This window comes from Trichechus manatus, unplaced genomic scaffold, assembly GCF_000243295.1.
Source record: "Trichechus manatus latirostris isolate Lorelei unplaced genomic scaffold, TriManLat1.0 scaffold00303, whole genome shotgun sequence".
Taxonomy (NCBI): domain Eukaryota; kingdom Metazoa; phylum Chordata; class Mammalia; order Sirenia; family Trichechidae; genus Trichechus; species Trichechus manatus.
Window position 1 is genome coordinate 668,122 of NW_004444239.1, and position 27,242 is coordinate 695,363.

General features: G+C 39.8%; 1 protein-coding gene across 1 annotated transcript in view; it reads left to right on the forward strand.

Moving 5' to 3' along the window:
- Positions 1–27,242, forward strand: part of CNTNAP5 (contactin associated protein family member 5) — a gene marked incomplete at its 5' end in the record, with an annotated part of 853,982 nt that overhangs the window by 632,626 nt on the left and 194,114 nt on the right. Inside the window, 3 exons of the mRNA XM_004390491.3 lie at positions 17,567–17,694; positions 17,870–18,040; positions 25,647–25,865. Coding sequence (XP_004390548.3) covers positions 17,567–17,694; positions 17,870–18,040; positions 25,647–25,865 — 518 coding nt within the window. The remainder of the gene's footprint in view (positions 1–17,566; positions 17,695–17,869; positions 18,041–25,646; positions 25,866–27,242) is intronic.

Sequence of the window (27,242 nt, forward strand, 5' to 3'; positions counted from 1 at the left end):
ACAACAACCACATAGATTTCTTGTATCATAATTTGTTCTTCCATTCTTTATGAAGGACATTTGGGTTGTCCATATATTAGAAATATTATTCTAATTATTCACTTTTAGAAGTAAAGCTGCACTGAACAGTGCTGAGTCCTCGTTTGTCCCTTTTTTCTCTTTTAACATCATTATTTCTATTGAATAGAATCCCAGCTTAGAATTCCTAGTTTATACGCATTTTGATTTTGATAGATTTAGGTCTTCATACAGACCACAGAGAATTCACAGGAGTGCCTGTACTAGGCCACACAGAGAGACGTTATTTAGAACACCTTTCTTACTGAGAATAACACTTTTTTTTTTTCTGAGAACTGTCCGGAACGCTCAGCCAGGGGCAGCTGTGCAGCCAGCTCTGAGGACACTCTGCCAGCTCTGCCTCAGGTCCTTCTCTCCAAGGGTCTCATTTCCACCCTACCTGGTGCTGCTTCCACAGCTCACAGTAGTGATAGGGCCAGCTACAAAGAAATCCCAATGTCTCTGCTTCAAAGCTTGGGGTCTTCGTCATTTAAAAATAGAGTAGTTCTATCTTCTTCAGAGATCTGCCTCACTAGGCTTGTTGTGAACATGCCATCAGCTAATACATGTAATACACTTAAAATCCACAAAAGTGTAGCTCTTTTTTGCCGGCAGCATCTTCATTTTCTGAATGTAAAATATAATGAATCTCTAAGTAATATTTTATTATATAATGTGATGATGAGATCCTGAATTTTTTATTTATTAACTGTAGAGACTAAGCGTTTAGCCTTTCTAAGCTTCAGGTTAACTTTTTATTTAAAAAAAACAAAACAGAGTAATATATACAGCTGGGGAGTGCTGGCTGAGTTAGCAATAGTTTGTAGAAAGCATCTAGCGGAACTGACCTGTAGTTGGTTCTCAAAAATCTGTTAGTGTCATACAGTTTATAAAGACAATGTTCTACATTCTACCTTGGTGAGTAGTGTCTGAGGTCTTAAAAGCCTGTGAGCTTCCATCTAAGATACTCCACTGGTCTCACCCCTTCGGGAGCAAGCGAGAATGAAGAAAACAAGACAGAAGGGAAAGATTGGTCCAAAGAACTAATGGACCACAACTACCACAGCCTCCACCAGACTGAGTCCAGTACAGCTAGATGGAGTCCGGCTATCACCACTGACTGCTCTGACAGGGATCACAACAGAGGGTCCTGGACAGAGCTCAAGAAAAATGTAGAACAAAATTGTCACTCACAAAAGTAGTCGAGACTTGCTGGCCTGACAGAGACTGGAGAAACCCCAAGAGTATGGCCCCTGGTCACCCTTTTAGCTCAGTAATGAATTCACTCCTGAGGTTCACCGTTCAGCCAAAGATTAGACAGCCCCATTAAACAAAATGAGACTAATGGGGCACAACAGCCCAGGGTCAAGGACTAGAAGGCAGGAGGCGACAGGGAAGTTGGTAATAGGGAACCCAAGGTCGAGAAGGGAAAATGTTGACATGTTGTGGGGTTGTTAACCAATGTCATAAAACAATAAGTGTAGTAACTGTTTAATAAGAAACTATTTGTTCTGTAAACCTTCATCTAAAGTATGATTAAAAAAAAATTAATGTCTGTTAATACCATAATTTTTAGTATCGTTTTTTCTGTGTTTACAGTATCTTAAATAAACTGTAAGAAACAGCATTGATTTATAAAGGTTAATGTCTAAGTAAAGCACTTAAATGTATATGCAATAAAATAAATAACATAAAAGAATTAAATAGCGTGTCAGCAAACTGTAGATACCATTCAAACATCAAACTCTGGTTGGCGTAAGAAAATAACAGTGAGGTCCCTTCGCCTCAACACAGGGCTGCCCTCTGAATGTTTACTAGTAAAAATCAACATGTAATGGATGGATTTGCTCTCAGTAGAAATAAACCAAGAGATTGCTTGTAAATGTCTAACGAAGAGTTCTGTGGACTCCAGAACTCCCATCAAGGTGACCCATGTGTAATCTCAGAGAATGCAGGGCTGAAAATAATTGCAAATTAGTAAACTAAAACCCAATCAACTGAATTGTATTTTGTGTGGAGAATGCCTGTGTGAACAGAATGGGGATGGTCAGCCCGAGACCTACCGAGGACAGCTCAAGGACTCAGCCAGAGTCAGGTGTGGTTATCCCAAAACTGTCCAGACAGGATGGAGACTAAATGTGGGAGCTGCTCTCTGTAGGAGCAAGACTAGGGCTGGGGCACAGCAGAGAAAGGGGGCTACAGGCAAACACTTTGGTCTTCAAATCTAGGTTCAAATTCTGGCCTCTCCATTTACAAAGTTTGCACCCTAATAAGCTGCACACTGAAGCTCGGTTTTCCCTCCTGTACAATGCAGAGAATGATTAAAACATCTTTACTGGTTATTCTGAGGATTAAATAAGATCATGGATAAAGCATTATTTTAACATTCAAATGGCCAGGAAAAGGCAAGAGACAGCTCCCACACTCAGCTACTGAGATGTCAGGTCTCTGCAGAACCCAAGGGTCATTAGTAGATTCTGTATGTGATCCATACTCTACAGTGTCTCTAACTTTGGGTGGTTCCCTGCTTGAAAGAGCTCCTCACTAGAAAAAAGCAATTATGACCTTAAATAGCATTTTATTGTCCACTCTACTATGTTAAATATTTTAGAATTTAGATTTTACCTGTAAGAAATGGAGCCCTGGTGGTCAAGTGATTAAGAGCTCGGCTGCTAACCAAAAGGTTAGCGGTTCAAACCACCAGCTGCTCCTTGGAAATCCTATAGTGTCACTATGAATCAGAATCGACCTGACGGTAACGGGTGATGTGGTGATGTAAGAAACAGAGACCCCCTAAAAACTTTTAAGCAATTAAGTATGAATCAAGATTTACATTTTGTAAATAAGTTTCTAGTGATAGTATGGAGAAGAAGGAGAAGTAGGAAGAATGGAGAGACTAGAAGCAGGGAGCCAGTTCAGGGAACCATCGCCAAGGCCCAGGCACATACTGTGTGGGCTCTAAATACAACCGAGGTGTGGAGAAAGAGGGGGGCAGTGGCGGTTCAATGGTAGAATTCTCACTTTCCATGCGAGAGACCAGGTTTCAATTCTCGGTCAATGTATTCCATGTGTGGTCACTACTCATCTGTCAGTGAACCTTTGTATGTTGCTATGATGCTGAATAGGTTTCAGCGGAGATTCCAGACTAAGGTAGACTAGGAAGAAAGTCCTGACAATCTATTTCCAAAAATCAGCCTGTGAAAACCCTATGGATCGCGAAGGTCCAGTTTGCAAAAGATCACGGGGATGGTTCAGGCGGCATTTTGTTCCCACATGCATGGGGTCACCATGGGGGGCAACTTGATGGTAGCTAACAATAAAAGAGGAAGAGCATTAGGCAGTTGAATAGGAAGACATATAGAAGGTGAAATCGATGGGATTTATCATTCAAGAATGAGAGAGGAGGTGAAAAGGAGGGGAGAAATGAGGAGGATTCACAGGGTTCACGAGGGTAAGTCATCCACGGAGGTAACTAACATAGACAGGTAGGAGTGCTGATGTGGTGGGAAAAGTGAAGACTGCAGTAGGTTTGGGCCTACTAGTTTGAAGTGCCTGTTGACACCTCAGTTACAGTTAAAACAAAAATGATATTAAGACAATAATAGAAATTGATTGAAGTTTATTTAGTATATAATTTGCAAATCAGGGTAACATTTCAACCAGGGAGCCAAAAATGTTCCAAAGATTAAAGCACTTCCAAAGATCCTTATACCCCATGCCATTGGAAATGGGGCCAGAACAGAGTTTCTGTAATAACAACTTACTCTAAAACAAGGGTTCTAGTCTGAACTTGGAGTTTTTGTTTCTCAAAACTGAACTGCACATAGATAATTCTCCAAAAGAGCCCAATGCCTAAGGCGAAATGGTCTTTACTAAGCTACTTACTAGGCTATTGTTTGACTTTGAAAAAGGTGACTTTAAGGAATCATTTTTTTCAGGGCTCAAAGTTCAAATGAAGATCTCAGAGCAATGGCCTGGGTGGGTCGACTCAACTCCATGGACCTCAGAAATCAGGATTCTATGATAATTAAATTCCATTCCTCACTAGCTAGTTGAATGAATCTATATTTATGGAAAAAATGTGTGTATTTGTGTGTGTAAGGAAGCCTGGTGGTGTAATGATTAAGCGCCCAGCTGCTAACCAGATAATGGGTGATTCAAACCCACTTAACTGCTCTGCAGGAGAAAACTGGCCATCTGCTACCATAAAGAATACAGCCTGGAAAACCCTATGAGGCAGTTCTACTCTGTCACATGGGGTCGCTATGAGTCAAAAATTGACTTGATGGAACCTAACGATGACAATGATATATGTGTGTGTCAGTAAAGAAGGCCACGCTGTGAAATGCTACAATAAGATCAAGTAAAATAGGAGTGGACATGTTCCATGGAAATTAGCAATTTGGGGAGAAATGCTTCAGTGGAGTGAAGAGCAAATAGCCTGGTTGTGGTGGGCTGAGGAGGAAAAAGCAGAGGAGGAGAAGGAGGTAAGAGAGAAAATGGAGGCAGTTCTCTGAAGAAATGTGACTCCGAAGAGAACAGGAGAAAGGAAGTAACTCAATTTAGACACAGAGTTGAGAAAAAGAGTCTTGAACTTTAAATACAGGAAGCAGTAAGAGCTGGGAGAGAGGGAGATGTTGAAGGTACAGGACAAAGAGAGAGCTTAACTGAAGGACAATGCTGCCTGAGCAGGCAGGAGAAGATGGGATTCAAACCCAGGATGGATTCTTGGCCACGGACAAAGGAGGAGCTCCCCAAGCCAAGAGAGTGTGAGTCAGGATAGGTACAGCTGGTATACCTTTGTGAATACCCACACCTTTTGCTGATTAATGTTGAGCTTATTGTAAACCAAACATCTACACATTTTCTGGGGAAAAGAAGAATTATACACACAAGTCACTATATGAATAAACATCAGAGAGAGTTGTGCAAAAATATGAAATGACAAGTTCAGAGAAGGAAAAAAGGATGTAGGATGGTTGGTGATGTTTTTAAGGAAGAACTGCATTTCAATTTTGTGAAATTTGGATCATTGGAGGACAGTAACAATTGATTTGCTCAAAACATTAGAGATATGTATTTGGGAGTCATCAGTGTCTAAAGGATGCTGAGTCGCAAGTGTGTGCTATGCAACCCAATACTTTTTAGTTTTCTTCTCCTTGCTTCCTAAGTTCTATATCTTCATTGATCTGCAAGGATATCTTTTATGATACTACTTTCTTTCATATCCAAAACATGTTCAGTAAATTATGCCTCCTACCTTTACCTGTGGGAATTGAATTTTTTAAATCACTTCCACACCAGTCTCTTGAGGGCTGTTTTAATTTCTTAAGAGTAAAGTGGCATTGGATACACTTTGACTGTGTTCACATACCAAGATCTGATTTTGTCTTCTTACATCTACTTGAGAACAGTGCTAGGGCTTTAAGTATCCAATCTATTTAACATAAAAATATATATAGTTTCTGATATTTTGAAATTTTATACTAAAATTATTTTTTCTTCCCCTTCATGTTATTTTATAGTAGGAACTGAAAACAAGACTCCAAATATGATCTGATCAATGTAGGACACTACAATGTGAAAGAGTGCCGATACATGATTCAATACATGTTCTTTTGAATTTGGTGAAATTTCAAGATTCAAATAGTTAAACTGAGAAGATACTGCATTGACAAATTCTGTGCCACCCCCTTGCTCCTAGAAAATACCTGGGTCATTTTCTTAATTTACACGTGTAATCTTTAAGGGCACGTGTTTCCTTTTAAAAAAATTTTTTTGTTTGTTTATTATTGTGCTTTAAGTGAAAGTTTACATTTCAAGTTAGTTTCTCATACAAAAATTTATACATACATTGTTATGTGACCGTAATTGCTCTCCCTGTATTATGACAGCATAATCCTCCTTTCCACCCCTGATTTCCTGTGTCCATTCAACCAGCTCCTAACACTCTCTGACTTCTCATCACACCTCTGGACAAAAGTTGCCCACTTAGTCCCATGTATCTACTTGAGGTAAGAAGCACACTCTTCACGAGTATTATTTTATGTCCCACAGTCCAGTCCAATCTTTGTCTAAAGAGTTAGCGTTGGGAATTGTTTCAGTTTTGAGTTGACAGAGTCCAGGGGCCATGCTTTCCGGGGTTCCTCCAGTCTCAGTCAGACCATTAAGTCTGGTCTTTTTACTGGAATTTGAGTTCTTCACCCCATCTTTTACCTGCTCCATTAGGAACTCTCTGTTGTGTTCCTTGACAGGGCGGTCATTGTTGGTAGCCGGGAACCATCTAGCTCTTCTGGTCTCAGTCTGCTGCAGTCTCTGGTTTATGTGGCCCTTTCTGTCTCTTGGTCTAATACTTTGCTTTTATCTTTCATCTTCTTCATTCTCCTTTACTCCAGATGGTTGGGACCAACTGACGCATTTTAGATGGCCACTTGCTAGCTTTTAAGACCCCAGACGCCACTAACTGAAGTAGGATAGAGAACATTTTCTTAATAAACTTTGTTATGCCAACTGACCTAGATGTTCCCTGAATGCATGGTCCGCAGACCCCCGCCACTGCTACTCTGTCCCTCGAAGTGTTTCATTGTTTTCAGGAAACTTCTTAGCTTTGATTTAGTCAAGTTGCAATGACTTCCCCTGTAGTGGGTGCGGTCCTTCCCTTAACTTAAGAGAATACTTGTCTACTATCTCATTAGTGAATAACCCTCACCCTCCATCCCCACCCTCGTAACCATTAAAGAATCTTCTCTTTTGTGTTTAAACCTTTTCTTGAGTTCTTATAATAGTGGTCTTATACAATATTTGTCCTTCTGTGACTGAATAAATTCTCTCAGCATAATGCCCTCCAGATTCCTCCATGTTATAAGAGGTTTTACGGATTCATCGTTGTTCTTTGTCGTTGCGTAGTATTCCGTTGTGTGGATATACCATAAATTGTTTATCCATTCGTCCATTGATGGGCACCTAGGTTGTTTCCATCTTTTTGCTATCACGAACAATGCTGCAGTAAACATCATGGGTGTGCATATATCTGCTCGTGTGATGGCTCTAATTTCTCTAGGATATATTCCAAGGACTGGGATTGCTGGATCATATGGTACTTCTATTTCTAGCTTTTTAAGGAAGGGCCAAATCGATTTCCAAAGTGGTTGTACCATTTTACATTCCCACCAACAGTGTATAAGTGTTTCAGTCTCCCCACAACCTCTCCAGCATTATTATTTTGTGGTTTTTTTTTATTAATGCTAGCCTTGTTGGAGTGAGATGGTATCTCATTGTAGTTTTGATCTGCATTTCTCTAATGGCTAATGATCGTGAGCATTTCTTCATGTGTCTGTTAGCTGCCTGAATTTCTTCTTTGGCAAAGTGCCTGTTCATACCCTTTGCCCATTTTTTAATTGCATTCTTTGTGTTTTTTTGTTGAGATTTTGCAGTATCTCGTTGATTTTAGAGATTAGACGCTGATTGGATTAGTCGTAGCTGAAAATTTTTTTCCCAGTCTGTAGGATGTATTTTTCTCTTTTGGTGAAGTCTTCTGATGGGCATAAGTGTTTGATTTTTAGGAGCTCCCAGTTATCTAGTCTCCCTTCTGGTGCTTGTGCATTGTTACTCATGGTTCGTATTCCGTTTATGCCATGTATTAAGGTTCCTAGCATTGTCCCTATTTTTTCTTCAATGATCTTTATTATTTTCGATTTAGATCTTTGATCTATTTTGAGTTCATTTTTGTGCATGATGTGAGGTATTGGTCTTGTTTCATTTTTTTGCAGATGGATATCCAGTTATGCCAGCACTGTTTGTTAAAGAGACTGTCTTTTCCCCAGTTAACGGACTTTGGGCCTTTGTCAAATATCAGCTGCTCATAGGTGGATGAATTTATGCCTGGATTCTCAGTTCTGTTCCAGTGGTCTATGTATCTGTTGTTGTACCAGTACCAGGCTGTTTTGACTACCACGGCAGTATAATAGGTCCTAAAATCAGGTAGTGTGAGGCCTTCCATGTTGTTCTTCTTCTACAGTAGTGCTTTACTTATCCAGGGCCTCTTCCCTTTCCATATGAAGTTGGTGATTTGTTTCTCCATCTCATTAAAAAATGTCATTGGAATTTGGATCAGGATTGCATTGTATCTGTAGATTGCTTGGGTAGAATGGACATTTTCACAATATTGAGTCTTCCTATCCATGAGCAAAGTATGTTTTCCACTTTTGCTGGTCTCTTTTGGTTTCTTGCAGTAGTGTATTGTAGTTTGCATTGTATGTGTCTTTTATGTCTCTGGTTAGATTTATTCCTAAGTATTTTGTCTTCTTGGAGGCTATTGTAAATGGTATTGATTTGGTGATTTCCTCTTCAAGGTTCTCTTTGTTGGTGTAGAGGAATCCAACTGATTTTTGTATGTATATGTGGTATCCTGATACTTTGCTGAAATCTTCTATTAGCTCCAGTAGTTTTCTTGTAGATTCTTTGAGGTTTTCTGTGTATGGGATTATATCATCTGCAAATAGGGTTACTTTTACTTCTTCCTTACCAGTTTGGATGCCCTTTTTTTTTTCTTGCTTTAGTACTCTGGCTAGGACCTCAAGCACAATGTTGAATAAGAGTGGTGGGATAAAGGGCATTCTTGTCTGGTTCCTGTTCTCAAGGGGAATGCTTTCGAACTCTCTCCATTTAGAATGATGTTGGCTGTTGGCTTTGTATAAATGCCCTTAATTTTGTTGAAGAATTTCCCTTCTATTCTTTTTTTGTTGAGAGTTTTTATCATGAATGTGTGTTGAACTTTGTCAAATGCCTTTTCTGCATCGATTGATAAGATCATGTGATTCTTGTCTTTAGTTTTATTGATGTGATGGATTACATTGATTGTTTTTCTAATGTTGAACCATCCCTGCATACCTTGTATAAATCCCACTTGATCATGGTGAATTTTTTTTTTTTTTTTTTTTTGATACGTTGCTGAATTCTATTGGCTAAATTTTGCTGAGGATTTTTGCGTCAATATTCATCAGGGATATTGGTCAGTAATTTTCTTTTTTTGTGGTGTCTACCTGGTTTTGGTATCAGGGTTATGCTTACTTCATAGAATGAGTTTGGGAGTATTGCATCCTTTTCTATGCTTTGAAATTCCTTTAGTAGTAGTGGTGTTAACTCTTCTCTGAAAGTTTGGTAGAATTCTCCAGTGAAGCCATCCCAGCCAGGGCTTTTTTTTTTGTGGGGAGTTTTTTAATTACCTTTCCAGTCTCTTCTTTTGTTATGGGCTTATTTAGTTGTTCTACCTCTGTTTGTGTTAGTTTTGTTAGGTAGTGAGGTTCTAGAAATTTGTCCATTTCTTCTAGGTTTTCAAATCTGTTAGAGTACAGTTTTTCATAGTATTCTGTTATAATTCTTTTAATTTCAGTCGGGTCTGTTGCGATATCAGCCATCTCATTTCTTATATGGGTTACTTGCTTCCTCTCCTATTTTTATTTTGTCAGTTTGGCCAATGGTTTATCAATTTTGTTGATCTCTTCAAAGAGCGAGCTTTTGGTCTTGTTAACTCTTTCGATTGTTTTTCTATACTCTATTTCATTTAATTCAGCTCTAATTCTTATTATTTCCTTTCTTCTGGTGCCTGAAGGATACTTTTGCTGCTGCTTTACTTTTCAAGTTGTAGGGTTAATATTTTGATTTTGGCTCTTTCTTCTTTTTGGATGTGTGCATTTATTGCTATAACCTGACCTCTGAGCACTGCTTTTGCTGTGTCCCAAAGGTTCTAGTAGGATGTGTTTTTATTCTCGTTTGATTCTATGAATTTCTTTATTCCATCCTTAATTTCTTCTGTAACCCAGTAGTTTTTGAGCAAGGTGTTGTTCAGTTTCCATGTGTTTGAGTTTTTTTCCTTGCTTTTTCAGTTATTGATTTCTGTTTTTATGACTTTATGGTCAGAAAATATGCTTTGTAATATTTTGATGTTTTGGATTTTGTTAAGGTTTGCTTTATTGCCTAATAGGTGGTCTATTCTGGAGAATATTCCATGTGCATTGGAAAAGAAAGTATACTTGGTTGCTATTGGGTGGAGTGTTTGGTATATGTCTATGAGGTCAAATTAGTTGATTATACCATTAAATCTTCCGTGTCTTTGTTAAGCTTCTTTCTGAATGTTCTGTCCTTCACCAAAACTTGTGTGTTGAAATCTCCTACTACTATTTTGGAGCTGTCTCTCTCTCTTTTCAATGCTGTTAGAGTTTGTTTTATGTATTTTGGAGCCCTGTCATTGGGTGCATAAATATTTATTATAGTTACATCCTCCTGGTGTATTGACCCTTTAATCATTATATAGTGTCTTTCCTTATCCTTTATGGTGAATTTTACTTTAATGTCCATTTTGTCAGAGAGTAATATTGCCACTCCTGCTCTTTTTTGAGTGTTGTTTGCTTGATATACTTTTTTCCATTCTTTGAGTTTTAGTTTGTTCGTGTCTTTAAGTCTAAGTTGTGTCTCTTGTAGGCAGCATATAGATGGATCGTGTTTTTTTATCAAATCTGCCACTCTCTGTCTCTTTATTGGTGCATTTTGTCCATTTACATTCAGCGTAATTATTGACAGGTATGTTTTTAGTGCTATCATTTTGATGTCTTTTTTTGTGTGTTGTTCACAGTTTCTTTGTTCCACTTAATTTTCTGTGCTGAGTCATTTTTCTTGATGTCTTTTCTTTTCATCTTTCTCGTTGTTGTTGATTTTATGTTTGCTGAGTCTTTATATTTTTCTAGTTCTTTATTTGACTTGTAGGATTGTTAGTTTCCTTTGTGGTTACCTTAAAACTTACCTCTATTTTCCTAAGTTTATAGAAGTCTTTTATTTCTTTATATTGCCTTGACTTCCTCTCCATATGCAAAATCTATGTCTACGTTTTTTAGTCCATCTTTTTTGTTTTAATGTTGTCGTCTTTTACATATTGACATCTGTTTCCCTATTTTCAGTGTTTTAGCTTTAATTTATTTTTGTGACTTCCTTATCTAGGTTGACATCTGGTTGCTGTGTCCTCTATTCTAGTCTTGGGTTGTTATATGATGTTACTGATTTTCTAACTGGGGGACTCCCTTTAATATTTCTTGTAATTTTGGTTTGGTTTTTGCAAATTCCCTAAACTTCTGTTTATCTGGAAATGCCCTAATTTTGCCATCATATTTGAGAGAGAGTTTTGCTGAATATATAATTCCTGGCTGGCAATTTTTTTCCTTCAAGGCTTTATATATGTCATCCCATTGTCTTCTTGTCTGCGTGGTTTCTGCTGAGTAGTCTGAGCTTATACTTATTGACTCTCCTTTGTAGATAATTTTTTCTTTATCCCTAGCCACTCTTAAAATTCTCTCTTTATCTTTGGTTTTGGCAAGTTTAATGATAATATGTCTTGATGACTTTCTTTTGGGATCTACCTTATGTGGGGTCGAGAGCATCTTGGATAGGTATCTTCTCATCTTTTATGATATCAGGGAAGTTTTCTGCCAACAAATCTTCAACATTTGTCTATGTATTTTCTGTTATTCCCCCCTCCCCCGTTCTGGTACTCCAGTCACTCACTGGTTATTCCTCTTGATAGATCCCACATTATTCTTAGGGTTTCTTCATTTTTTTTTTAAATCCTTTTATCTGATTTTTCCTCAAATAAGTTAGTGTCAAGTGCTTTATTTTCAGTCTCACTAATTCTGACTTCCATTGCTTCAATTCTGCTCCTATGACTTTCTATTGAGTTGTCTAATTCTGACATTTTAATGTTAATGTTCTGGATTTCTGATTGCTGTCTCTCTATGGATTCTTGCTGCCTGTTAAGTTTGTCACTATGCTCTTCTCTAATCTTCTTAACTTCTTCTATTGCATGTTCTGTGTTCTGCTTAATTTCCTTTCTGATCTCTTGAATAGTTCTGTATATTTATCTTTTGTATTCTGCCTCTGGTAATTCAAAGAAATTTTCTTCCTCTGGGAAATTTCTAGATTCTTTATTTTAGGAGCTTGCTGAAGCCGTCATGGTCTGCTTCTTTATGTGATTTGATATTGACTGTTGCCTCCGAGCCATCAATAAATTATTATATTTATTTTATGTTTGCTTACTGTGTCCTAGCTTCTTGTTTTGTTTGGTTTTGATATGCCCAAATAAGCTGCTCGTGTGAGCTAGCCCAATTTCCAGCACCTCTGAAGCTCCAACGTCCTGCCCCCAGGTAGCCAGAGCTGCCACTAAGTATGTGAGCCCAGGAGTCTGCCCACTCCCCCTGTATGGATTCAGCTCAGGTGTCCAGGTAGTCAGCCACCAAGTGTGGGGTACAGGCTCTCACCTACAGTTCTAGACAGGCATAGGTGCTGGTGTGGTCACAGGCATCTGGCTGCAGCAGGGAGACACAGGCTGAGCAAGGCAGAGGGCCAGTGGCCACCCCTGAGTGTCCAGGAGTAAAGCATGTCCCTGTTCCCTATAGTGCATAGATAGGTGGGTTTTGCAGTTGAACTATGAGCATCCAATGCTGTTGGCTTTAAAGACTGAGGGGCACATCTTATTCTTGGGCCCCTGTCACAGGTGGCTAGGTGGCATGGGTGGAGCTACCAGTTCCCTGAAGTGGGTAGGTGAGGACCCTTCTTAATGGGCAGGGTGGTGTCAAATGTCACGAACCTGCCACTTCACAGCTCTAACAGTTGAAGTTAGACTTCAGGTATATACCCTGTTGTACTGTTGTAATGAGGACCTATGTTGTTGAAATGGGCCCACACAAGTCTATGCAGGGCGAAGGGCACTCAGAGTCCATGGATCTCTTGTGCCTGTGCCTAGGCAAAGGAGCTGTGCCTACCCTGAATTCCTGGCTTAGGGGAGCCGGTAGATTATTTTTTCCCCTGTTTCTTTATTTGTTCCCTCTCCAAGGCCGGGAGAATGGCTCAGGGTGTGTGACGGGTCCTACTTCTGGCCTAGGGGACTTGGCAGTTTCTGAAGCCTGTCTGGGACCCAATGCAGAGCAGGGAGTGGGGAGGAAAATGGGATAGAGGTTTTTCCCTAAGGGGGGTGTTTTTAATCCACGCAGTAGGCCAGACGCAAGTATTTATCTTTCATCAGTTGAGGGTTGCTTCTCACTGGTTCTGGATGGCCGAGTAGACTCTATTCCACTGGGTCTCTCCTGATGTGGAAAACGCCTCCTGAGTGCCGCTGCTTGCCTACCTTACCGCTTACCCCTGAGCTGATCAAGCCTGAAGGGCTCAGGCTCTCGCCAGGTCAGGTCTGGCAATTCCTCACTGCTTCTGAACTGTCTCTCCCTCTCCCTGCCACTCAGTCCAATTCCTCAACTTTGCCTTTGATATTCTGGGCTCCTAGATTGTCATATATAATTGATTCACTTGTTTTTTCGGATCTTTGTTGTAAGAAGGACCACCGGAAGCATCTAACTACTCCACCATCTTGGCCATGCCTCCGCATGAGTGTTTCTTGATGACAGCATGTCTGGGGGTTCCCTTTCCTTTTTCCTTCTAAATATTCTTTGTATTTGACATTTTCATTTCAAACTTTACTGGGAATTTCTACAACTATTTATTGAATCCCTGCTATGTGCTAATCAATGTGTTAGCTGTTTTACATATATTATCTACTCTGATCTATATAATGATATCAAATTAGTATGATTATCACTGTTTAAGAGATGAGGAAGGGAGACCCAGTTTAACCTCACAGACATAATACAGCTATACTGTGGAGGCACATGATGCAACCCACGTCTGACTGGCTCCAATGGCAATGCTTTCCCACGACAACATGTCGCTTCCCGACTATGCTTGCAAAGGCCTTGTACATTGTTCCAAAGGAAGTCAAAGCTCTTAAAGAGTTTGACTTTGGAAAGACAAATTTAAACAAAAGAGAAAGAAAAGCAAGACGGTGTGCAGAAAGTTAAATCTGTGCCTATCACTAGGCACCACAATGATCTGTATTATTTCTAATGGCTAAACTCTGCTCCCCCCGCACCCCCACCAAGTGGTGTAGTCATTATTGTTTTAAAATATTTGGATCATACTTGGCACTCACAAATTGAATTGAACCCAATCTTATTCTTAATGTGATCCTAAGGGCTCATACAAATGCCAGGTAAGGAGCTGGCTTCATGTCCGCTGAACACAGCTGTCAAGTGAGTTTCATTGACCTGTACAATGTTGATCTCACTACACCTTTTTTTTTTTTTTTTTGGTAAGAATTTAGAATTTATTACCAACATGAAAAAATTTAGTTTTACATTCATATTCCGGTCTGGCCTACTGGTCCTACATTCACGAATGGCATAATTACCTTTTGCTAATGGATACCACTACCTCCTTTAGGCAGGACACGTACTCTCCACAACTTTCTATTTTTCCTCCGTGACACTGAAGATGTGTGTCAGGTATCATTTATCATCTCACATGAAGCTAGCTGCACTCATTTTTATTACCTGCCTGGACCCTGTAGACATTTAAGTTTGTATCTGCTGCTTTACACAACTTCAAAGAGGAGGTTACTTTTTTTTTTTTTTAAGTTTTTAGGTTAAAAGTATTCTTGGTAATGTGCCTTGCTTTGTCAGACTAAATATGAAGATTTTTTCTCTGCTATTTGGAAGAGATTTTTTTATTCTCAGAGTGCTATTTGTATGTCCCAATACTTTGCCACAAGGACACCAAATTGATGTAGAGAAGATGCCATAGTGTATAAGGGAGGCAGCAGTTAGCATTGATGGATAGACTTCAGAGTCTACCATTTTCACCTTGACAATGAAAATGGACAGCAATAAGGTCCTGCAGAAATAGAGTTTCTTCAGGACAGGAGATTGGAGTTTGACCTTTATTCCAATTCTGCTTCTTAGATTTGCTTTAAAATTTTCTTTTTGAAAAGATATTGGAATGTAAAGATTCACATTTTATTCTGTTAGACACTTTATGTCTAACATTCAAAAATGTACTTTCAAATAGAAATGAAGGCCCTGTCTCAGATCCTTTGGATGGCCTTTACATAGAGGCACTCCAATGATAGATATTGGATAATGCATTGCTTTACATTTTTGGTCAATGGGCAAGTAGGACTGTGTATGCAGGTGAATATTTGGTTCATTTATACACAAGATGAATTGATATGTTTGTGTGTGTGTGTGTTTCCCCAAATATCATGAGTTGGATACCAAAAGTTAAAATATCATTTTCAACAATGTGCTGTGGTAGTGTGAGATCTCCAATAAGAGAATCATGGCTGGATGCATAAAAAGATTAATTGACATGCCCAAAGCTTAGAGTGGTTACAGACAAAGAAGAAAACTAAAATAAGAGTCACCAATACCATTTTTAAGCATTTACCATAGGTTAGGTACCATGCTAAGTGATTTCTTAGATAATCTCATTTAATCCTCTCAATAACCCTGTGACGTAGATGGTGGTGTTTTCTCTATTTTAAAATTGAGCACAATGAGGATATCAGAAATGAAATTATTAGCCCAAGCTAACATAGCCAGAAACCGTGGACCTGGGATTCCAGAACAATCTGTGTGATTCTAAAGTTGTGCTCTTAAAGCACTTTATCATGCTGCGTGAGTCTTTACTATGTAACCTCAATTAATAATTTAAGATATTATTTTCTTTGTCTATATGCCCAGAGCTGTAAATGACATCCTAATATATAATGAAATATAATATTGATTTTGAGTATGTCTTGGGTGTTTCATTAACTTCTTTGTAGCTAAGGCAGAGAACCAATACTTTATCTGCTCTTCTATGTTCTTGTTATCAAATTGTTGCATTAGACTGCAGTATAACCTGAATATGGATACATGATACTATAACTCCCTATTCCCATGGGTAAGCTAGGTGATCCATCCCATGCCTAACAAATCAGGGTATGGAGTTGGCCCACTCGTGTGCAGTTCTCAGACTGCCTCACACTGATTCAGTTCAGCTCAGTTCAACGTATATTTATTTGATGTCTTCTAAATCTAGACATTGGATAGATAACTGGGATGCGAAAAATGTAGGTTGGTTCTTGTGCTCTCTGCTGTATGACTTTAAACCAAAAAACCAAACCATTGCCATCGAGTCAATTCTGACTCATAGCAACCCTAAGTTATATATGATCTCTGAGCTTCGCTTTTCTCATTTAGAAATGGGGCTAGTGACACCTGATGTACATGTCATTGTCTTAGTTATCTAGTGCTGCTATCTCACAGTTTAGGAGGCTAGAGTCCAAATTCAGGGCACCATATCCAGGGGAAGGCTTTTTCTCTCTGTCAGCTCTGAGGGAAGATCCTTGTCATCATTCCTCCTCTGATCTAGGAGTTTCTCAGTGCAAGGGCCCCGGGTTCAAAGGACACGCTCCGCTCCTGCCTCTGTTTTCTGGGTGGTAGGAGGTCCCCATCTTTCTGCTTGCTTCTCTCTCCCTTTGATCTCTTGTAAGATAAAAGGTGATAGAGACCACACCCCCAGGGAAACTCCCCTTACCTTGGATCAGGGCTGTGACCTGAGTAAGTGTGTATCACCCCACCCTAATCCTCCCTAACATAACCTAATCTTGCCTCATTAACCACAGGTAGAGATGAAGATTAACAACACATAGGAAAATTACAACAAATCACAAAATGGTGGACAACCACACAGTACTGGGATTCATGGCCTAGCCAAGTAGACACATATTTTTTGGGGACACAAATCAATCCATGACAGTCATGCATAGGTGTTGTGTGGAAAAAAAAAAAAAATACACATATACCCCCTAATATCTTTCTGGCTCAAAATAGTTATTCATTCAATGCTGGTGTCTTACCTCTGAGTTTTGTTCTTAGCAGAGCAGTATGGTCCTTAAAATAATTCTAAAAACACTAGTTACAAAGATGGAAAAACAATGGCTTAACCATACCCATATTTAACTTTTCTGTCAAAAGATGACTAGTCAATTCTCTATTTGCATAACTAACAAAAACAAAACCGGGATCATTATCTACACTGGATCTCTAAATGACAGAACAGAATGAAATGTAAAGTAACAAACCAGTAACTATAAAAACGTGTTTTTACCTAAAGTTAAAAGGTGATGAGAAACATCCAAAGCTGATTAAAACCTGTTGGCAGGTGGCTGAAACAAGTCCATGGGGTGATGTCAAGCAGGATTTGCAATACTTACTTCAAGTTAGTTACTGAGATAAACAGTTTCTTTATGGGCAAGACAGGGAATGTTTAATCTGGAAATAGTGCTACATTGGGCAGGTGGGGTGGTCTTAAACACAATAAGCTGCAGTAATCTCTGTAAACTATCTGTGTTCCTAGAAACACATTCAAGGTAAATGTAAAATCCACTTGTTTTTGGAAGCTGGCCATGGGGTTTGTAATTGGCGTTCAGCCTTTCACACATCCTTATGAAATGAGGGGCCTTCTGTTAGCCCCCTCCAAGCCTCTGCCTTGCTACCAGCATTCAAATCACTTTTGAAAAGAAGACTTTTGGCAAATGAGTCCCCAGATTATCCCCATTCTGTCCTTTTTTCCCCCTTAAATTTATGTTTTGCAGGACAAATGATACTGGCTTTCTTTCCTTCAAAGACCACTTGCCTGTCACTCAGATAGTTATCACTGATACCAACAGATCAAACTCAGAAGCTGCTTGGAGAATTGGTCCCTTGCGTTGCTATGGCGACCGTGAGTACTACATTGAAAGAAGCTTTCTCTCTGCATTACCCAAGCACAAGACGCCTTTCTCCCTTATCCCTTTCCCTGACTTGTGCCCCAGTCTTGAAATTATTCACGTACCCAATGATTTTCTAAGCCCCATTCCAAAAGAATGAGCCATGCTTAAGGATTTTCTCATTTGCAGGACACTTCTGGAATGCAGTCTCATTTTATACAGAAGCCTCTTACCTCCACTTCCCAACCTTCCATGCGGAATTCAGTGCTGACATTTCCTTCTTTTTTAAAACCACGGCTTTATCTGGAGTTTTCCTAGAAAACCTTGGCATTAAAGACTTCATCCGACTTGAAATAAGCTGTAAGTTCCCTCATTTGTGACTTTAATGTAACTAGTCAAGAGAACACGTTTTCGTCTTTAACACCAAGCATTAGTGGCTATTTTGACCATCAGCTTAATTTCACTGAACATCTATAGAAGTAGAAGTGATAATTTCTAGAGATCTTTTTTCATGGATTATGATTTATTATCACCTATCAGTGTCAAGTCATTGTCTCTTCAAAATAGTGTGTTCCAAAAATTCCCATAGATGCTTATTATAATGCCCATCATCTGACCCATGGCTATTTCTTATATCTGACTTTTTACGGTTTTCTGCTATAGGATTTTTTTCATTATAATTCCCATGGACAGCTGAAAGGATTATCTTTATACATTCTATTCCTATTTGATAACTACATTTTTTATTGTACATTTGCTCTAAAAGCAACTTCCTTACTTATTTCCTACCACTAGGAATGTTTTCTCAACCCCTCCACATGAACGGTGACCTACCTAGGGAATTTGATGCCCAGGTGAATCATCTTTTAGCACTGTTTCCGCTATGTACAAATTACATTCAGTCATAATCGTGAGGTGAAATAAATCATAACAGAAAAGCAAACAGTGAAATTTTCTATTAAACTTTGTATGTAGAATATATATTTATGCCAATAAAATATATTTTAATTCAAAAACAGAAAGACAATTTAATGGATTAATACTTTTTAATTACATTAATATCGTTTTTTATAAGAAGGTAAGCATATGCCTGCATATTGGTCTGTTTCAGTAATAATAATGATAGTAACAGTAAATTTTCTGTTCCTGAGCTTTACCTTCAGGGAATTTGTCAATGACTACATCAAAATTGATTTTTTTTTCACACGTTCATGTTCAGAAGAGAGTGTGGTCAGATTTGTCCGTCTTCTCTCGTTTTGATCAAACGTGTTTTTTATCAGTTTTAAATTCGTAAAGTTTTTTTCCCCACGAAATAACAGATATGCAAACAGGAAAGTTTTCAAAGAGAAGGATAAGTTTGGTAGAAAGTCATAAAAAATCAATTTCACAATTCCCGAAGTTGCAGTACTGGCCATGTCTTTTTATCAGGATCAACTGTGCAAACTTTCAAATGTCTTTGAAATTAAAAACTTTCCACTAAGATGTTTTCACCAGAAAATTCTGGAAGTTGGTAAAAACTTGCAAAGCTCCCAAAGGTTTGGAATTGCTTAAGTTCTGTTCAGGTGTGATTTGTGATACTATCCAACCCCTGTAATACTATCCTGTTGCTGTCCTGCGAGTTCCAACTCATAGCGACCCTATACATTCATGCATTTAACAGTAGATTTGAGTTAAAAAATGATATCACAATAATTGTAAAAGTAAAAAAAAAAAAAAAAATCTGCCCTTGGCGTTCTAACTCTTCAAAACAAATATGTATATTTGCATCTGCACGTTTAGTAGGCAAGGCTGTATCTGGGTTTTCTTTATTAACTTCCCTAAGGAATGCAATATTCATTTTAAAAGGTAAGGTGCTCATTTCAAGCTTGCATACACATGATTAAACTTAACAGTAACTTCAGCATGTGTTAGTACTTAGACTAATGAAAGTTGTTGTTTGGTATAGAAGAGCTTATCACGTTTGGAAACACTAGTAGTGTAATGGTTAAGAGCTACTGCCGTGAACCAAAAGGTCAGCCGTTCAAATCCACCAGGCGCTCCTTGGAAACTCCATTGGGCAGTTCTAGTCTGTCCTATAGGATCGCTATAAGTTGGAATCGACTTGACAGCAATGGATTTATCAGGTTTAGAATTGTTGGTGCATGGTAAAAAGAAAAAGATCTACTTCTAGTCACTTTGTTATTGTTTTTAGAGTCTGTGCGTTCAGTGCACCAGTCGGCTTCCAAGAGGTGGACTGCTCCCATCGCTTTGCCTGTGGTAGTCCCCCAACCATGAGGGTCCTGCTTGTCATTAGGTGTCCATCTATCAGTGTTTAAATGCGTGTTTTTGAATAGGCTGAGAGAGGCATTTGACCAGATTACAATAATGATGGGACTGCATGAAATACCCTTGGAAGGATAAGTAATATTTTAGCAACAGAGTTTTGGAAATTTGAGAGCTCCAGAAAAGGAGACAAAAGCTCTGGCTGGAGGAGACAGTTGATGGTGTTTGTGTAAGTTTCTTGCAAATCATCAAGCAGCTAAGTGATTCTTTTGCGGTTACAGCACAATACATACAAGGGAAGAGATCTCCTTAATTAGGAGTCTTAACCTCCTTTTACTCCAACAATTTAGGCTATAATGGGAGGAAGCTCTGTGGCTGTGATGTGACATAGGATCCCTCATTCCTAACTTGGTCAGGCTCAAAAGATGTGAAGTTGAGTGCCAGCCACTCCATAATAGGAATGTAGGAACCTCAATGAAAATTTAATATATTCAGGCCCCAATGCCTTTTGATTCATTAAAGAAGTGGTAAATGTCATGGTATATTATCACAATGTAATGAGTGATGATTGAGTATGAATTACATGTCAATGTCCAATGTGTTTTCACTTTGTGGTACTGTATTTTGTTCTCTGGGTTGTACAAAAAATGTTTTTAATGTAGGTAGTCATTAAATTTGACAAAAATTTAAAATCCATTGATGTAATTGTTTGCTGTTCACTTTTATCAGCAGATTGGAGAACATGTACTTTTCAAAATAAGAACAAAATTCATGAAAAATTAAAAGTGAAAGGCTTTATATTTCTCAAAACATTTTGTATTGTTAAAAATAATCAAAATTCGCCAAATTTGAACACAAAGTTTATTCTGAGCAGTTATTCTATATGCATATAGGGAGACCATTTTGATTCCAGAAAAAGCAAATGGCTCAGAGAAGCTAGATAGAATGAATCCTATAAACAGAAGAGGAGGAAATAGAGATCAACCACTGGCTATTCTTAACGTGATTGATTGAACCCTGCCCTCCCGCTTTACTGAGATCAACTGATATCAGGTTACTTCTGGCGTGGTTGCTAGTAATTTGGCCCTCCACCCACACGCAGCCTTGAGACTTTCTAAGATTTAAATTAGGAGATAATGATTTGCCTACTAACCTTTTCTAGCAGGATAAGGCATATATACATTGCTGTAGAGCAGTTTCTGGCAGGCTTTTGCAGTTTGGGTCAGGCTTTTTAGAGTTAATATTTGGTTTCATGGATAAGAAAAACATTAAAATCAGACTAAGATGTCTGTTATTAATTTCCTATTCAACAGTATTATTATTATTACTTAAAAGGAAACATAAAGATCAAATGGGTGGGCATCTTGTGTTCCTCATCAACAGCTACATTCATGCTGTATTTGAGGCAGATGGAATTTTTGCCCTCAAGGGCTCATAGAAAGAAACCCCTACAGATTAGCTACTTGGAAAAGAAATGGCCTTTTAACAGATGCAGTGGCTCAGAATAGATTTCTCTGCCATCCCCAAGGACTATTCCTCTATTACTATCTCAGCGGCAGCTTCCGAAGTTGATCTATCCAATTTTTGGACAGGGACCAACAGCTTTCCATGAATTTTTCAATCCATTTTCTTCTGGGTCACTTCCAACTAACACATTTGGAATTTGTAGCCTTGGGATTAGTCAGTATTCTATAAGAAGGAAAACACTTCTCTATGTCCTCAAGTCTTAGTGGAACTCAGTAAAATTTTAGCTATTTTGACAATTATCTCACAATGACTGTGCAAATAGTAGTAGACATTTTGAAGTAGAAAAAGGGGAGGAGAAGGAAGCAGCTTTTGAGAGCCAGTATGAACTAGTGAGAAGATTCCAAGTCTAATTGGGAGACACCTTGGGCAAAGTCTTCACTCCGTTAGTAATTATTTACGTAAAATGGAATTGATACCAACCAGATGTTATTGTTGTTAGCTGCCACTGAGTGGGCCCGTGACTATTGGTGACCCCATGTACAATGGCATCACACCACTGTGATCCATAGGGTTTCATTGGCTGATTTTTGGAAATAGATTGCCAGGCCTTTCTTTCTAGTCCATCTCAGTCTGGAAGCTCCACTGAAACCTATACAGCATCATGAAGCAACAATGACAGACGGATAGTGGCTGAGCATGAGGTGCATTGGCCAGAAATTAAACCCTGGTCTGTCTTACATGAAAGGTACTGAACCACCATTGCCTCCAACCAGATATAAACCCAATGCTGTCGAGTAGATTCCAACTCATAGCGACCCGATATATCCAACCAGATATAAAACCAAAAAACCAAACCTGTTGCCATCGAGTCGATTCCGACTCATAGCAACTCTATAGGACAGAGTAGCACTGCCCCATAGAGTTTCCAAGGAGCACCTAATGGATTTGAACTGCCAACTTTTGGTTAGCAGCGATAGCACTTAACCACTATACCACCAGGGTTTCCAAGGAGAAAGGAGTAAGAGCCCAGATATAGTTGGCTGCAATTCATAAACAGCCCAATTTGAGCCATCAAGCATAATGATGGTACTGGGGCATGTGACTGAGATTCCTAAGGTGGAACTGTTGAGAGGCTGAGGTGATGCTGTGGCTTGATTGTGAATGTCAGATGGGGGGAAAGTAGAGGGCAGAGTGCGAGCCTGTTGTAGAGCCAGTGCTCTAAGAAGCTGTCTGCCTTCCAATCCAGGGCAACTGGGTTATATCCACCACCTCCAGCATGCTCCTCACACTCAAGTCCTCCACCCACAAAGTCACTAAGTGTTGTCGGATGCGTCATTCATTAACTCACGCTTTATTCGTTCAGTTGTTTCCAGTCATGCATGTGGTATATTTTAGCTTGGACTGCCCCAGCAAGACTTCATACTTTTGAGGTGGGGGCTATGCCATAGGAGAGGGCTTTAAAATGCAAGATCTGCAGCCACATCACCTGGATTCAAATCCAAACTCTACCTCATCTAGGTTGGGACAACTTGCTTAACTCTCTGTGCCTCAGTTCCCTCATCTGTAAAATATTACTGGTATCAAGGGTATGGTAAGACTTCGAGTTGATTCATAAAAACAATGCTTAGAAGAGCGCCTAGCTTATAATAAGCATTCAATAAATATTAACATTTATTGTTGTATTTCACGAATTCTTTCCTAGTTCTAGAAGGAGTAGTTTGAACGCGTTGTTGTCAGCTGTTGCAAAGTCGATTTTCGACTCATAGCAACCCCGTGTGACAGAGTAGAATTGCCCCATAGGGTTTCCTAAGCTGTAATCTTTAGGGGAGCAGATCTCCAGTGGAGCCACTGGGAATGTTGGAAATGCCAACCTTTCCATTAGCAGGTGAGCACTTCACCATTGCACCACCAGTGCTTCTAATTGGAACATAGCAGATCTTTAATAGTCACTTGAATAAAACGCAATAAAAAAGATTTTCCAAGGATCCTAATATCTTGCTACATGACTAAAAAAACTAAAGAAGATTGCAAAGTTTCATTTATTATGTACAGTGTATTAAAGTGCTAATGAATAAGCTTTAGTTTGGGGAGAGCTTCCTGTGTGCAAAGCATGGTGCTAGATGTGGGGTGTGCAAGAATTGAGGGACTTGAAGCGGTATTCATCGGCAGTTTGCAGACTAGTTGGGGAGACAGGCAGTAAACAGATCATGACGCATCAGGAGATAAGTGTTAGAGCAGACGTAAGCATTAACAGGAAACCTAACCCAGGCAGGGGTGGTGGGGGCAGCAGTAGTCACAGTGGGGCAGGTCAGCTCTCCACAGGGATGTGCTCTTTGAATGCAGCTTCTCATCCACAAAGCCATCTTGGCAAGAAATCTTTTAGCAAACTCGTTATCACCTCTCCCCAAAGGCTTACCAGTCTTTACCCTGTGTTCTGTGGGGAGAAATAAACTAAAGGCCCCATCATCTCTCAGTATGTGCTTGTTTGATATAGAGATGCATAGGGCTGCAAGGTGGCATCTGTAGCCCAAATAAACATCAGGAATGGCTCTGGGGGCCCTTCACTCTTCATCTACCCTTTAATTGATGCCACCCAAATTGTTCCCTTCAATTCTCATTCCTTTAAAAGCAAACCAAACCCATGCTGTCGAGATGATTCCACTCAAAGCAACCCTATAAGACAGAATAGAACTGCCCCATAGTTTCCCAAGGAGCACCTGGTGGATTCGAACTGCCCAACTTTTGGTTAGTAGCTATAGCTCTTAACCACTACACCACCAGGGTTTCCCCTTCCTTTAAAGGCAAAGCCAAGTTACCTGCATTTGATGTCATGTGTAGTTAAGAGCAGACTCTCAGTAGCTAACACTTGCTGCGTGCATACTATGCTCCAGGCAGTTGCACAGCCTCAATCTCACTGCTTTTCCTTAAAGTTGTGGCTCAGGCTCACCAGAAAAGCACAACAGTTCAAGCTGAGGGTTACTGAGTTTCTGCATATTGGGAGCTTCTCATACCAAGGATGACTTTCTGTTAGGGCTTACAGGCTAGGGAGCGGTGTTTGATCTTTGGCATCTCTGATAATTCAGACCCGGTAGTTGATGACTTTGCCAAATAACCCTGTCCTGTGTGTTGTTGTCTTTTTTTTTTTTTTTTTTTTTTTTTGGAGGGGTGTGTAATTGCAAGGTGCTGAGAGGGAAGAGAAGGTCTGGCATGAAGTCTCCAGCTACTCAGTGGAAACTGTCTTCTCTTCAGCCTCAATTTATGATTAGCCTCCCTACTTTCTTCAGTCTTAGAAAGGGCATGTGTAATAATGGAACATTACAGGAAGATAGAACCGCTAGTGCAAGATGGTGAGAATTCTGCCTTTGAGTCAGATTACACTTATTATCTATCTGGAAAACCTTGAGCAAGTTATTTACACTTCTCTAAACTTGAATTTTCTCATCCTTAAAATGAGAATAAAAGAGTGCCATTCTCATATGCTTGTTTTGAGGGTTAAAATGAGAGAATCCACAGCCAGTTCTTAACACAGTGCTAGGCATAGAGTTAATTGTACCTACTGTGCTGCTACCTCCCTCTTTCTCAGTCACCAGATCATCACCATCATCATCAATACTACTTCTGGCTGACTGCTGGCTGGCTTCCTTGATAGTCATATATTACAGAAATGTGGAAAGATTTGAGGAACTAGCCCAGTCATGCAGGCACAAGGCCGCGGTTTGATTCTGAGTACCACCACTTACAGCTCTGTCACCTTGGGCAGGGCACTTAAGCCCCTTGAGCTTCCTTTTTATTTTTTGTTTTAAATCATGAGACTAGCACTAATGTTTGCATCACATGTACTGATGAAATAACATGGACAATGGTGCTAGGCTTCCCAGAGCGTGAAGCAGAGCTTCTTAGCTAAGCCCATGTCTACAGCTAGCCAGGACACAGCTGAAGCCAGCGCAGATGCAGAGAACGCGCTACCTCAGCGTTGGTGTGCCTTTATCAGATCAGCATGAGCAGCCCAGGTCTCTAACCTCCTTCCAATAAAGACCAACTGGGCAAAAAAATAAAATTAAAAAAACCCTAGAGATGCAGTAGACCCCTCGTATTTATTAGTTGTTACTATTAATTTCAATGCTGCAGGGATTTTAGTTGAATTAATCATTTCTCTCATTCATTCAGGATACGCTTGGACCCTCAATACATCAAGAACTTCCTTCTTCATCCTCTTCTGTTTTCCTTTTGGTTTCAGCTCCTTCAGAGATCACTTTTGCCATCGATGTCGGGAACGGCCCTGTAGAGCTCATAGTCCAGTCTCCTTCTCTTCTGAATGACAACCAATGGCATTATGTCCGGGCTGAGAGGAACCTCAAGGAAACCTCGCTCCAGGTGGACAGCCTCCCTCGGAGGGTCAGGGAGACTTCTGAGGAAGGCCATTTCCGACTGCAGCTCAACAGCCAGTTGTTTGTAGGTAGGAAGCATGTTAAGGCGTTCTTTGGGCTACACACTTTACGAGGCTGCTGTATTATCAGGCCAAGGAAAGTAGCTTTTTTTAATTTTAGGCTTAGGGAGTGATTAAAATATGTCATAAAGCATTTAAAATCGTAAATTTAATTTTCATACATTCTTCCTTTCTGGCTTCATTAGCTATAGCATTAGCATATTTTGTGGTGGTCTCAGATTCTTTTGATATCTGTTCTCTTTTTATGTGTTACTTTCAGATCTCCAGAAACCCCTGTTGTTTGTTATCCTTATGATCAAAATCTACTCTTAGGAAAAGGATGTATCAGTCATTTACACCTTAATGGGTGTACTCTAAGACAGTGGGCTACCCTTCCTAGTGATACCTGACTCTTGATTATGATTGATAACAGCACAATGGAATATGTTGTGCCGTCTCCAAGGGATTTCAATCATCAGTATTATGGTGAGGGAAGTATTCCTTTTTAAATCAGGGGCTGCCTTGACACTCTCTGAAATCAGTGAGACCACTTAGGTGGCTGCCTTACTACTTGCACAGAGAGGCAGTCCTGCTCGCCAACAGGCGTCTCTTCAATGGCTGTTCCCCAGGAGAATTCGAACTGTCCTTCAACGTTGTCATCTGAACCAGCTGCTCCTGCTGGGAGAGGAGACTGGGAAGACTCAGACACCGAAAACTGAGTCATTCTCTCACTCATTCCACAAATCATTATTGAGAGCTTAAAACAGGCTAGGTGCTTGGTTGGATGGTTGAGAATAAGCTCACAGTCCTGTGGGTGTATGTGTGTGTGTGTGTTGGGATTGAGCTCACAGTCCTGTGTGTGTGTGTGTGTGTGTGTGTGTGTGTGTGTGTGTGTTGGGATTGAGCTCACAGTCCTCTGTGTGTGTGTGTGTGTGTGCTGGGATTGAGCTCACGGTTGAGCTCACAGTCTTGTGTGTGTGTGTTTGTGTGTGTTGAGACTGAGCTCACAGTCCTCTGTGTGTGTGTGTTGGGACTGAGTTCACAGTCCTGTGTGTGTGTGTTTGTGTGTGTTGGGATTGAGCTCATAGTCCTCTGTGTGTGTGTGTATGTGTGTTGGAATTGAGCTCACAGCCCTCCGGGTGTGTATGTGTGTGTGTGTGTTGGGATTGAGTTCACAGTCCTGTGTGTGTGTGTTGGGATTGCGCTCACAGCCCTCTGTGTATGTTGGGATTGAGCTCACAGTCCTTTGTGTGTGTGTGTGTTTGTGTGTCTGTGTGTGTGTGTGTTGGGATTGAGCTCACGGTCCTCTGTGTGTGTATGTTGGAATTGAGCTCACAGTCCTGTGTGTGTGTGTATGTGTGTGTGTGTGTTGGGATTGAGCTCACAGTTCTGTGTGTGTGTGTGTGT